The 13,302-nt window shown below is 43.3% G+C and overlaps 1 protein-coding gene across 2 annotated transcripts in view; it reads right to left on the bottom strand.

Annotated features, from left to right (window-relative positions):
* Positions 1-8,850: 8,850 nt before the first annotated feature.
* BCO2 (beta-carotene oxygenase 2) overlaps positions 8,851-13,302 on the bottom strand; it is a 66,314-nt gene continuing 61,862 nt past the window's right edge. For both annotated transcript variants that reach the window (XM_044282294.1, XM_044282295.1), the window contains exons 10-12: positions 13,122-13,301; positions 11,216-11,326; positions 8,851-9,211 (exon numbers count right to left, since the gene is read on the bottom strand). In XM_044282294.1, the coding sequence (XP_044138229.1) occupies positions 9,092-9,211; positions 11,216-11,326; positions 13,122-13,301 (411 nt within the window). In that variant the 3' untranslated portion in view covers positions 8,851-9,091. The remainder of the gene's footprint in view (positions 9,212-11,215; positions 11,327-13,121; position 13,302) is intronic.

A 13,302-nucleotide genomic window follows, 5' to 3' on the forward strand; every position in this document is an offset into this window, starting at 1 on the left:
ACACTGATCAGGGAGTGGACCACTAACAGTTACTCCTGGAGATGTATACTGTTGCCGGCCTGAATGAGGTTGAGAACATCAGCGCTCAGATGGGTAACAGGGCAGTTATCAGAAAGCTCTCCACAATCTCAGTGGTCTCAGCATGTTTGACCTTAAGAGACTTGGTTTCCTTGAGAGAGGTTACTTGGCTCGATAGGCTGGTTTTGGGAATGGACTTTGTTATAAGATATTCGGTGGGCAACTCCTCTAATCTGAGGACTGTTAAGGGAAGCTCCAGTGTCCACTAGGCATTGGAGGATTTGCCCTCCTGGTAGTTGCAGATTCACTTATGCACAGGGCCGTCTTTACCAAGGGGCAAAAGGGGCAGCTGCCCTGGGCCCAGTTGCTCCTGGGGGGCCCAAGGCAGCTGCCTCTTGAGCCCTGCTAGCTACTGCCCCGGGTGTCAGGCTGTCGGCTACACAGGCATCATGATCGTACTGTGTTAATGATCTTAATTCTAGGACCTTAATGAGTTTGAAAGAAAGTGTTTAAAGGAATAGCTCACTCTTATGTAAAACAGGACCAGGTGCCAACAGGTCCAACAGGACCAACATACCAACAGGTATGTTTTTTATGGCACTACAAAAGATTGATACACACTGGCGGGGAGGGAAGCATATAGATAGAATGTCTAGGGCTGAATCACGTCTGATATTTGACTTTGGGAGTCTTATTCCATTGGGTCTGAACGCCGACCTAGAAATTTTTGGCTTTTTATAGATACGGGTTATGTGTCCGTTTTCTGATGGTGAGCCTCATGTCAGGCTGTTTATCAGCACTGAGTCTCTCCCTCCGAGTCGGACACACATCCCTTCTACCATCTTCCTCTTTTTAATATGTCCGAAAAATATAGTCCTTCTTTTTAATACGTCCGAATAGTCCTGCTATTATTCAATGACATCAAGCAATATATATCACTAATATATGTTTTTATTTTTATTTTTATTTTATTTTGTATATATATATATATATATATATATATATATATAGATATACATATATAGTATGTATATAGAGATATACATATTTTAACTATTCACATACATGTGCATATACATGTTTTTACTTATTTATATATTATATATAACAATTGAATGAACTATTTAGTATTCGTCTGTTCATATATTTTTTTTTTTATTTGTTTTAAATTAACATTGCAGCATTTATTTATTATATTCATCTAATGTATTCTATTAACAAATATTCAATTAAGTCCTAACCAAATAACGTCTTAAATTATCGCATCAATATTGCACAGAACAGCACCTATGATAAATGGAACATTGAAATTGAAAATCCAAACCGCTTTTTGTAAGTACCTATGATAAATGGAACAAAGAACAAAAAACTGGAATTGAGAATCCAAACCACCTTTTATGTTTCTCTATGCAGTCTATATAAACTCATTCCAAACTTAGGGAGATCAGCTGCCACTGAGGAAGGGGAAGAGGTCCCCGAAACGCGTCTGGCGTAACCAGCTGATATACTCCCATCAGAATCAAGGCCTTCTTTATATACTCAGATGGAATTATAATCTGAGAATATTTCTTTGCAACTACTGGAGCGCTCCAGTGAACAACTCTATCCAGATTTCGCCGAGCATAGTCTTTGGTACTCTGACTGCCGCATACCAGGTCACGCGATACTCTGTTGGAGTCCCGGACTGGAGGTACGTCACGAACCACGTGGGACGCAGCACACACTGTGATACAGACGGCCAAACCAGCAACACGCTATAGACCGCACCATTCCAGCGTCCACCACAGCACGCCATAGACCACATTGCTCCGGCGCCTAACACAATAAACCTTCAAACGTGGGATCATCTGCAGCATACACGTGAGTGACTGTTTGTTTTCACTCCAGCCGGCTCAAGGTAAGATTTGATATAACTCTCTTACCTGGAGTATCATATCTCAGTGACTGCCATATACCGCTACCTAGGAGTCAACACATTTGTGCTGAATCCTTTGCACAAGCCACACAACTATTGGACTTTACACCTGCATGGGACTGTTTTGGACTTTCTAATGTGATTGAAAGGACAACTACTTTATCCAACTATTTTGCTTATTACAAGATACTAACCACATCATATGAACTAACAAAGGTATCAATACATGCCAGTGCTGCCATCTACTAATTTTTAGCGTATATATGCTTTTATTGTATTGTGTATTTTATTGTATTATATTATGTTTATGAATTAAATTGTGATCACTTATATTTTACTATACCATTCATTGTATTTATTCCATATTACCACACATACAGAGTGCCAGTCCAATTTAATATACTTAATGAGTTTTGATCTAGGACCTTAATGACATCATTACCATGTGACCAGTAACCTAGCAATTACTGGTCACATGGCTATGAGGTCATCACAGGTCCTGTGGAGTGTTGCAGAAGTTAACTGTGGAGCTTTGTTGTGTAAAGATTACATCAGAAAAAGGTGACAGGGGCTGTTATGTTAATATACTGTAAACTACTGTATAGTGGGGTGCTGTATACTGTGTGGTGGGCTGTATATTGTGTTGTGGGCTATATATTGTGTAATGGGCTGTATATTGTGTGGTGGGCTGTATACTGTGTGGGGGGAGGGGGTGGCCTGTATACTGTATGGGGGCCTGTATACTGTGTGGTGGGCTGTATACTGTGGTGGGCTGTATACTGTGGGGGCCTGTATAGTGTGGGGGGGCCTGTATAGTGGGGGGGAGTGCTATACTGCTGTACTGTATAGTGTGGGGGGCTGTATACTGTGGGTGCAGTATAGTGTGGAGTGCTATACTGCTGTACTGTATAGTGTTGGGTGCTGTATACAGTGAGGTGTTGTATACCGCGAGGTGCTGTATACTGTGGGCTGCTATACTGCTCTACTATATACTGTGGGGTACTGTATAGTGTGGGGTGCTAAACTGCATACTGTGTGGTGCTGTATACTATAGGGTGCTATACTGCATACTGTGGGTTGCTGTATACTATAGGGTGCTATACTGCATACTGTGTGGTGCTGTATACTATAGGGTGCTATACTGCATACTGTGGGTTGCTGTATACTATAGGGTGCTATACTGCATACTGTGGGGTGCTGTATACTATAGGGTGCTATACTGCATACTGTGGGGTGCTGGGGTGCACTGTAACGCTAGGGTGAGCCGAGCCCTGGTCTCCTTCCTGCAGAGCGGTGCCCACTTCCAGCCCAGAGCACTGATCCTGAGCCGCTGGAGTCTTCAGAACTGGAAGTATTTACAGTCATTCACTGGACTCTACCAGATGTGTGGATTTTTTGTGTGTGTGCTGTGGTGGAGGGCGTGATTGCATGCTAAGGTGTGGGAAGGCGGGATCCAGGGGGCCCAAGTACATTTTTGCCCAGGGTCCAATCAATATTAAAGACGGCCCTGCTTATGCACTCAGAAAAGGTGCTGAGATCACCTTATTTGCCTGTACAGGGATGGTAGTGGGCACTGGGTTGCCAAATTCCTAGTCCTCACTCTCTTCATCATGTGAAGATAGGAAATTAATATGACATGGGCATGGTTTATAAGGAGGTAAATGACGCCTACTGTTAAAGGGGTTGTCCGGGTTCAGAGCTGAGCACAGACATAACCCCATTTTCACCCAGGCAGCCCACCTGATATGAGCATGGGAGCATTTCATGTTCTGATGCTCCCTTTTCCCCTGCGCAGAATCGCGCACGGCAAAAGCTTTTTTTTTTTTAGGAGATATGGTGACGTACCAAGCTGTCCATAGGGATTGCTAGGCGGAGGCTTCCGCCTAGCAGTGAGCCCGGTGATGTCACCGGCACTAATGGGAAGACTTTAGCGCTGCCCTAGCCTATAAAATGACTAGGGCAGCCCTAAAGCCGTATCATCAGAGCCGGTGATGTCAGCGGCAACACTGCTAGTTGGAAGTCTGTCTAGTAGTGTTAAAAACAAACACAAAAGTGCAGGGCAAGGGAGAGCCTTGTATGACATGTTCCGATGCTCATATCAGGGGGGGGGGGGGGGGGGGGGAGGGCATGTCCAGGCACAATTCGTTTTGTGGTACTTCTAGGTCGGGCTTAGATGGCATTTGGGACGTGTTACAGCAAGAGGCTGCTGGGTCTGAAACTGATCACTGTGGCCAGGAGGATTAGTGATTGCAATCCTGATAAGTTGGGGTTTAGATTCTTCCTCTGTTTTTTTTTCAGATGTTAATCCTCCAACCCACTGAGGACCAGGAGAGTTTTCTCTAGAGGAGTTATAGGACATTCAGGGCAGATACTCATCAACTGATCCCTATATTTGGCATGTAGCCTGCTGATAAAACAAGTGTGCAGGAGTTTGGCTTCTGAGCTGAGTAATGACTGGGAGGGTTTGTGTATAGGTAGTACAAGTAGGGACAGCTAGCAGGGACACCTTGGAAGAGGTGGGATTTAATCCTTGTACAGTCAGACACTGCATGACGCCCTTTTGCAGATGTTGTTCAGCACAGGAGGAGCAAAGGTTCACTTCCAGCGAGTGTGACATTTTTTGTACAGATTCAGTAGCTGAATTCTAGACTTGGGGACGCTCATATACATCAGCCATATGGTTGAATATGGTCTCCAATGCACTGGTGTCTAAACCTGAGGACTTGGGTCTTGCATTCTCTGAATGTTGGGGACATAAGCAGGATAGGTCCCAAATTCCGAATGGTCTAACATACTGAGCCAATTCCCTTATCAGGTGGGTTGTACAGTAGTTCCCACAGATACAACCTTCCGATCCTTCTCTTGTCTTTTGCTCTAGTAGTTAGAGATAAATTGAGCTTGTTGTCTCTCAAAATGGATTATTCTGGCTCATTGGTGGTTGAGTCATAATATCAGCCAAAGGTAGTTGTGCAGTAGGAAACTGGAAAGTCAGTGGCTGAGCCACATACATTCCATTTCCTTTTTCCCTTACTGTTCAGTATGTCTTCTGACATCTCTAACCATGCCTTTACCTTCTCTCCCTTCTTCACTATCCACTTTCTTTCCTTGCCCACAAACTCTTGCCACCTATTAGGGTCTAAGCATTCAGTCTCAGGTATCTTTCTTCTTTATAACACTTCCTTTATACCGTCAACTGTCCATCCTCCCTTCTGTTACTTTATAATATCTAGAACATGTGTTTCTTGCTATTTTGCGAGTCCATAATTTCTTCCTATAGGATAGCTAGACCTACTCTTGGTATCTATTCTCTTCGGAACCTCCCTGCGACAAAGGTGCACCTAGCCTTTATGCTGTCTGAGGCAAAAATTAAAAAGCCCCCCCTACCCATACCAAATTCTTAATTTAAACCCCTTCCCCCAGCCTTACTGTTAAAGAGATATGTGGATAGGCATTTTATACAACTCTACAAAACATACAGGGTAATACAGTCCTACATACCCATTACATTTAGTGATGTAGACACTCTCTTTCCTTATCTCCATTCATAGGTTAGACCTCTCTGCAGAGTTTTCCACACAAGCATTTTAGGTTCCTCACTTTTTCATCATCCTCTGCCTCCTGGTGCTCCAACATTGTAATAATAATGTAAATACAGTAATAACGTCCCCCACAGTATTTATAATGCCAGAGGGCCCTAGCAGAAGTAAGTGAACCCTATAATGCCCTCTGCAGTAAGGCACACCTTTAGAACTTCCAGTAGTAATAAGGCCATTCTATAAGGCTCCCCTAGGAGCCCACGGGGGCATTTATAAAGCCCCGCTGCAATGCCCCCTGTAGTTATGATTGACCCTTGTATTATAATGCCCCTATAGTGCCAGTACATATAATGAACCTAGAGATAAGCAAATTTCATATTTTGAAATTCATTCACACTTCGTTTGGTGGTAAAAGCAGAAATGCATTATGGATTCCTCTCCTGCATAACGCAAATGGGACAGATCAGTTATGCAGGCCATAGACTTCTATTATGACGGAATGAGTAACAGAATGCTGCTAAAGACATTCCGTCATAGAGTTGCGTTATGGTCCGTGGTAACAGAATCCATAACGCAATTCTGCTTTTCTGCAGTGCCTATATGTATTATGCCATTCTCAAGATTCATCTGCCCAACTGTTTAAGTACATGCACTTTTTGTAGCTTTTTCTGCACGCCATTTATTTTTAAACAGGAAAACCGGAATTAGACTTACCGGTAATTTTGTTTCCATGAAATCACCATGACGGCCACACAGGAGGTTGACCCATGACCTCTGTAGGGGCAGGAACAGAGAAGAGGTTAAATTGCCCCCTCCCACCTCCACTCCCCAGTGTTTCAAAGATTACTGAGTGCCAAAATCATAAGCAAAATAATTCAAGGTATTACATCATACCCCGAAAGGGAGACACAAGGTATTACTTCATACCAATAGAATAAAAAAGGGAAAGGAAATATGGGCCGTCATGGTGATTTCATGGAAACAAAATTACCGGTAAGTCCAATTCCGGTTTTCCATTTCATCACCATGACGGCCACACAGGAGAATTATTAAATTATACATTTTAGGGGGGCAACCGCTTGAAGGACCTTGCGTCCATAGGAAAAGGTCAGAAGACCTGGATAAGTCTAAGCGGTAATGCCTGACAAAAGTGTGTATGCTTGACCAGGTGGCCGCCCTGCATATGTCATCTAGCCAAGCTCCTGCTCTTTCTGCAAAGGTGGTGGAAACTGCTCTAGTGGAATGGGCCCGAACGTTTGCGGGTGGAGGTTCTGAAGCTTGTAGGAGAGAGAGAGAGAGAGAGAGAGAGATGGTATCTTTAATCCATCAGGCAATGGAGGACCTAGAGACCTTCAAGCCCCTATTCTTTCCTGCAAACTGGATAAGACTGTCAGATATTCTAAAGTCTTTTGTGGCTTCCAGGTATCTCAGTACAGTGCGTCTGTTTTTTTGGTTTTTCGCAAAAGGATGGGAGGATGATTTCCTGACTTCTGTGATAGTTGGAGACTACCTTGGGCATAAATCCTGGATCTAGTTTTAAGATGATTTTGTCGTCAGTGATAGTGAGATAAGGTTCTCTTATGGAGAGTGCTTGTATCTCTCCCAGCCTCCTGGCTGAAGTAATGGCTATGAGAAATGTGGTCTTGAAGGAGAGATTTTTTATTGTGCAGTCTTCCAGGGGTTCAAAAGGAGGACGCATAAGTACGTTAAGGACTAGGTTTAGGTCGCAGGTAGGAGTACGAGATCTTAAGGAGGGCCTTAGCCTGATTGCTGCTCTGCTAAACCGCTTAATCCACCTATGATCAGCGAGACTGGTGTCGAAGAAGGTACTAAGTGCGGAGATTTGCACTTTCAATGTAGAGGAAGTAAGCCCCATCTCCAGACCGTTCTGTAAGAAGTCAAGGATCTTCTGGATGTTAGGTTCTATCTCACCAGACCATGAGCAAAACCTTTTCCATATTTTAAGGTATATTGCAGATGTCACTTCTTTCCGACAGTATTTCATTGTAGAAATGACTGTCAGAAAGACCTTGGTGTTTTAGTATGGCGACCTCAGGATCCAGGCTGTGAGCTTGAAGAACTCTGGATGAGGGTGAAGAATAGGACCTTGGGGAAGAATGTCATGGATGGGTGGTAACTTCCGGGGTTCCTCTATTGCTAGTTTCCAGAGTAGGGGAAACCAGCTCTTCTTTGGCCAAAAGGGTGTGATCAGTATAACGGTCGTCCTCCCTTCCATGATTTTCTGAATTATTCTCAGAATCAGGGGGAGAGAGGGAAAGGCATATGCCAAGCCCCAATTCCAAATCAGTGATAGAGCATCGATTCTCCAGGGGTGGTCTCTTGGGTTCAGCGAACAGAATGTTCTTAGTTTAGCATTTTCTTTTGAGGCGAACAGGTCTATCGTGGGGAGGCCCCATCTCCTGGTTATCGTCTCAAACACTTCTTGTTTCAATGACCACTCTGAGTGGTCTATTTTCTGTCTGCTGAGGAAGTCTGCTTCCTGGTTCAGAGAGCCCTTCAAGTGGACTGCCGAGATAGATCTCACTCCGTGGCTTGCCCACTTCTTATACTGCTCTGCCTCCCATCCATGAAGACTTCCGGGTTGGTCACGTGACCGGGACCCGGAAGTGACGTCATTACTCATTGACGTTGGCGTGCACACACGCCGGCCGCTGCACTGCCCTCCCCACTGGGGGAGAGGAGGAACCATGCAGCCCGGGAGCAGGCTCCGGATGAACCAGAACGAGTCCTCCTGATACCCCCAGCCCAGCAGAAGCACGCGGCCGCCGGCGGACTGGGGAGCTCCCGCTGGAGCTAAGGTAAGAAAGACCAGGAGACCATCCTTGGACCTCCTGGAGCTAAAGTAAAAAACAAAAAACAAAAAAAAAAAACATAGCTTCCTCTTCATCTCCCTGACGTGCAGGGAGACTCTTCTCCGCCCCTGGCCTCAGTAGGGACAGGAACACTGGGGAGTGGAGATGGGAGGGGGCAATTTAACCTCTTCTCTGTTTCTGCCCCTACAGAGGTCATGGGTCAACCTCCTGTGTGGCCGTCATGGTGATGAAATGGAAAATATGTACTCCCTCTGATGTCACTTACTCTTTAGATCACTCAAAAAAAGTCATAGTAAAAAATAAATAAAAACTCAACAGGACAGATCCATTTTTCAAAAACCAATTAATATGTATTGCATTAAAACTCCAGGAAAAATGCCAGTCAAAACATGCTGCAATTTTGAAAAAATGTCATGGACCCAAAAAACCACATGGCAAGTAAACACCACTAGAGAAAAACAAAACAAAAAATAAAAAAAACACAAGAAACCCATGTTTATACTGCTTTTCATAATTTTCACAGAGCGACAGCTAATATCTGTAGGTGTTTTTTTTTTTTTTTTTTTTTAATGCTGATTATGCTGTAAAAAAAAAAACACACACAAAAAATTAAATTAGCCTAGTCCTGAGGAGCTCTCAATCTTTGGGTCTCATGGATTACAATCTGTATGATTACAATAGCACCCCTTGATTTTCTTATATTTATTCACAGTATTTAGAACTAATGACTGCAGTGATCAGAGTATTGTCCGGTGTAAGGCATTCTTCAATATTGCTTAATCCTATATCTAGGTCCTTTGAGGCACAAAGACACCATGAAACCCATATGGAATCTGTACAGGCACTTCAGCTCGGGCGAGTTCGGTAAAATCTTTGGCGTCCAAAATTAGAAGGAAGATATTTTTATTCTAAAATAAAAAAGGTATAGAATTTTAGTTACTCGCCCCAGCTTATAACATCATGAACATATGACCACCCACACTGACCAAAAGAGTATGAAACAAGGACAAAGGAGAGGTAACGTAGAGGTGTCCTGGGCTGCAAATGAGCATAACTGCACAGGGTATTGGGGTGGGCTGCTTGAGACGAACAGTATTTTAACTAATAGCCATGAATGCAATTTACCATTATAAATGTATTATGAGTTCAGCACCGATCTCCTCATTAGAAGTGTTGCCCCATTGTCACTAAGGCCTTATGCACAGCGCTCGCTATCTTAATATGTCCACTGATGGAGGCGCATGTAACCCCGCTCCATCAGCCCCCTCCTTTGAAAACCACAGTGCAAGAGACACTAGCGCATGCACAGCGTGAGGAGGCCGTGCAGACAGTACAGAAAGCTTTACCGACAAGGTGGTGTACTAGGGGTCATCACCTCACCCATCAAACATTGATGGTCTATCCTGAGGACAATCCATTAATGTTTAGGTTTCAGGAGACGCCTTTAAAGCATATAAAGTGTATGTGTCAGACATTTCTAGTTTTGATTGGTGGGGATCCAGGTGCTGCAAACCAACTGGCTCAATGGAAGGAAGCAGCAGAAATGCTTATTGAGCCCTGTGCACCTTGGCAGTGGTCAGCAGTTTTCTCCTCATCTTGAAGAAGCAAGGTTAGCTAGGTATGGGCAGTACATGGCACTATGAAGGGTTCATATATGGCAACAGGAGCAGAAGGGGCACATCACTCAGCAGAGCATTTCTACCCCTTCGTTGTACAGATCAGTTGAGGTCTCAGCACCCAGACACAAACATTTTTCTTACCAAGCTGACTGGTACTGTGAGACTGGGTATGTGTTTTTTTTGTGGCATTTTTTGGTATTATACATTATTACAATTAAGGAGTGCATTTAATTCTTGCATCAGTCTGAATTACACCTTTCACATACACTTTCTGTCTTTTATTTTTTTTAATAAAAACTGATCATGAACTGCGGCTCCTATGCTACCAGCAATTGGCCAATGACAGATAACGTTTGAAAAAAATTCTGCTGTATTAGAATTTTTTTTCCTGATCATCCTTGGCCCAAGAATAATCTTTTTGTCAAAGACTGGTCCCAGAAAGATTGTTTGCCCATCTCCCAGTTTCACTGAACATCTACGGCCAGTTTCAAAGAACTGTAATGGCTGCATTAGTTAAAGGTTGTTCAATCTTTAACCTACTTCTGTCTAATGTGTATGGCCACCGCTCCATATCCTAGTCAGAATGAGACAGCCTTAATTGACATGCAACCCACACAAGAGTCATTAACAGCTAAAGGATCTTGTACATTTAACAGTATCCTGGAACCAAGAGGACATTTTTATTTCTACACTGGCCAGAGTAAAAAGAAAATGTAAATGCGAAAAAGCGATAATGATAAATGACAAAGATTACAGCTAATTCCCCTCTGTATACAGCCCAAGGTGTTTCAAGCACGGATCCTAGTCTAATTAATAAATCCAGTGTATGAGACTCCTCAGGTGTTATACGGCCACCATGGCAAGAGTATTACCCAACAGGCAACTTTCTTCTCTCCAAGCCTGGGGTAAGACCAGGGTGGAGAGAGAGAGTGGAAAGCAAAAATGTAATGAAGTGTGGAGAAAGAAATATGAATGTCATCAAGCAGCTAGAGTGCCTGGAACAGCGTGTCCAGCTTTGGAGGACTTGGCATGGCCAAGAATTACATGGTCAGTCATTCATCAGTAGAGGTATTGTGTAGTACTACAGATGATCACCAATGAACCTTGCCTTTTAAAAAGGGACTGTCCATTTGTGACTACATACCATCAGTAGGCCAATAGAAAGCAGTGCTAAAACTATTAGATCGTTCACACCTTGCAGTCTAGACACAGTACTGGCTTTACATTTGGTCAAATTGAGCCCTATAATGAACTTTTTTATGGGGTTAATGTCAGAGAATATCAGTCTCATACCTGATCTGGTGTAATAACAGCTGAAAGGATGACGCCATCATCCTCCCCAACAAAATTTGGATGAGGCACAAATATCGGCTCTGAAGGGAAATACCCATCCTCCTTCCATATCTACAACATTCAATAGAAGAGAAAAAAAAAAAGTTAATAATACAGCGTAAAAGTGATGGTGAAAACATTATCCTTGTGATCACTGGGAGTTGCTATGTAGCTGGTCTGTGCATGTTAGTACACCAATAATCAAACCGATATACAAATAGATATAAACCCAGTGTGTGGCAGTAAATCCTAACACTGAAGAAAACCACACCACTAATCATTAATAAATACATACAACCTTTAGGGTCCATTCACACGTCCGTAAGTGTCCTGCGGATCTGCAAAACACAGACACTGGCAATGTGCATTCCGCAATTTGCGGACCGCACATCGCCGGCACTATAATAGAAAATGCCTAATCTTGTCCGCAATTGCGGACAAGAATAGGACATATTCTATTTTTTGGGCGGAAATGGAAGCAAGGATCCACAAATGCGGATGCGGACAGCACATTCCGGACCCATTGAAAATAAATTGGTCTGCACCCGTTCCGCAAAATTGCGGAACGGATGCGGACCCATTTTGCGGACGTGTGAATGGACCATTAACATCATTGCATTAAAAATACTCAAGAAGGTTTTATCATGATAATATATGGATCACAAACGTAACAGCCATGGCGGGTCACCAAAAACTGAGGACTGCAATACCTAAGGAGTATACAGTTATGCAAATCACACAACATTAAGAAGTCACATGCGACTAACATGGCTTGTGATGCCGATAAGATCACACGGTAAGGTACATCAGTCCCTATAATGCCATAACATTGATGTGTCCATAGACATTGCTACACAATAATTCCACATTTATGAGCTGCAAAAGAATAGGAACAGAATACAAAGAATCCTTCTGTTCCTATTCTTTTGCAGCTCATGAATGTGGAATTAATGTGTAGCAATGTCTATGGACACATCAATGTTATGGCATTATAGGGACGGATGTACCTTACCGTGTGATCCTATCGCATCACAACCCATGTTAGTCGCATGCGACTTTTTAGGGCTCATGCACATGGCCGTTGTGCGGCCGCTTCGTGCATTGGGGACCGCAATTTGCGGTCCCCAATGCACGGGCAACATTCGTGCGGCGGCCAGGACGGGTCAAACCCATTCAACTTGAATGGGTCTGAGTCGTCCGCACCGTAAAAAAATAGAACATGTTCTATTTTTTTGCGGCGCAGAGGTACAGAGACACCACGGAAGCACTCCGTAGTGCTTCCGATCCAGGCTTCCGTTCCACACTGCATCTCCCAGATTGCGGACCCATTCAAGTGATGCTGAATATGCAATACGGCCACGGCCGGGCAACGGCCGTGTGCATGAGCCCTTAATGTTGTGTGATTTGCATAACTATATACTGCTCAGGTATTGCAGTCCTCGGTGTTTGGTGACCCGCCATGGCTGTTACGTTTGTGGTCCATATAATATCATGATAAACCTTCTTGAGCATTTTTAATGCAATGATGTTAATGAAATAACTAATAAAGGTTGTATGTATTATTAATGATTAGTGGTGTGGTTTTCTTCAGTGTTGTCTGGTCTGTGTAGGTGCAGGAAACCACCTACATAGGATATTAAAAGGAGATGGAAATAGGCTAAGGAAAGATGCACCCCAGTAACGTCTGGCACAAATAAGGCAAACATGACAGATATAATAATAATTAATATAAAGCTACGGTATGTTATTTTACTGACTATGTGGTGCGGATTTCACCCATTTCAATACAGTGCTTACAGGGCTTGTATCTTCAGATTGCAAAATAAATGGCTGTCCATGTGGTGCTGCACATTCATCTCTTTTTTACCTTTGCTTGCTTTGTCTCCACATCTATTTTAACTAAAGAATCCCCTATAATGTCCTGGAAGCCACAGCCGTAGAAGAATCTGTATTTTTTGGCGTTATATTTTGCATAATTAATCTGGGGGAATTCAAATCCACTGGAGCCCAGAGTGTGGTCATAGAGGTTTTCGTATGTGCACCATATC

Source organism: Bufo gargarizans, chromosome 2 (genome assembly GCF_014858855.1).
Source record: "Bufo gargarizans isolate SCDJY-AF-19 chromosome 2, ASM1485885v1, whole genome shotgun sequence".
Taxonomy (NCBI): Eukaryota; Metazoa; Chordata; class Amphibia; order Anura; family Bufonidae; genus Bufo; species Bufo gargarizans.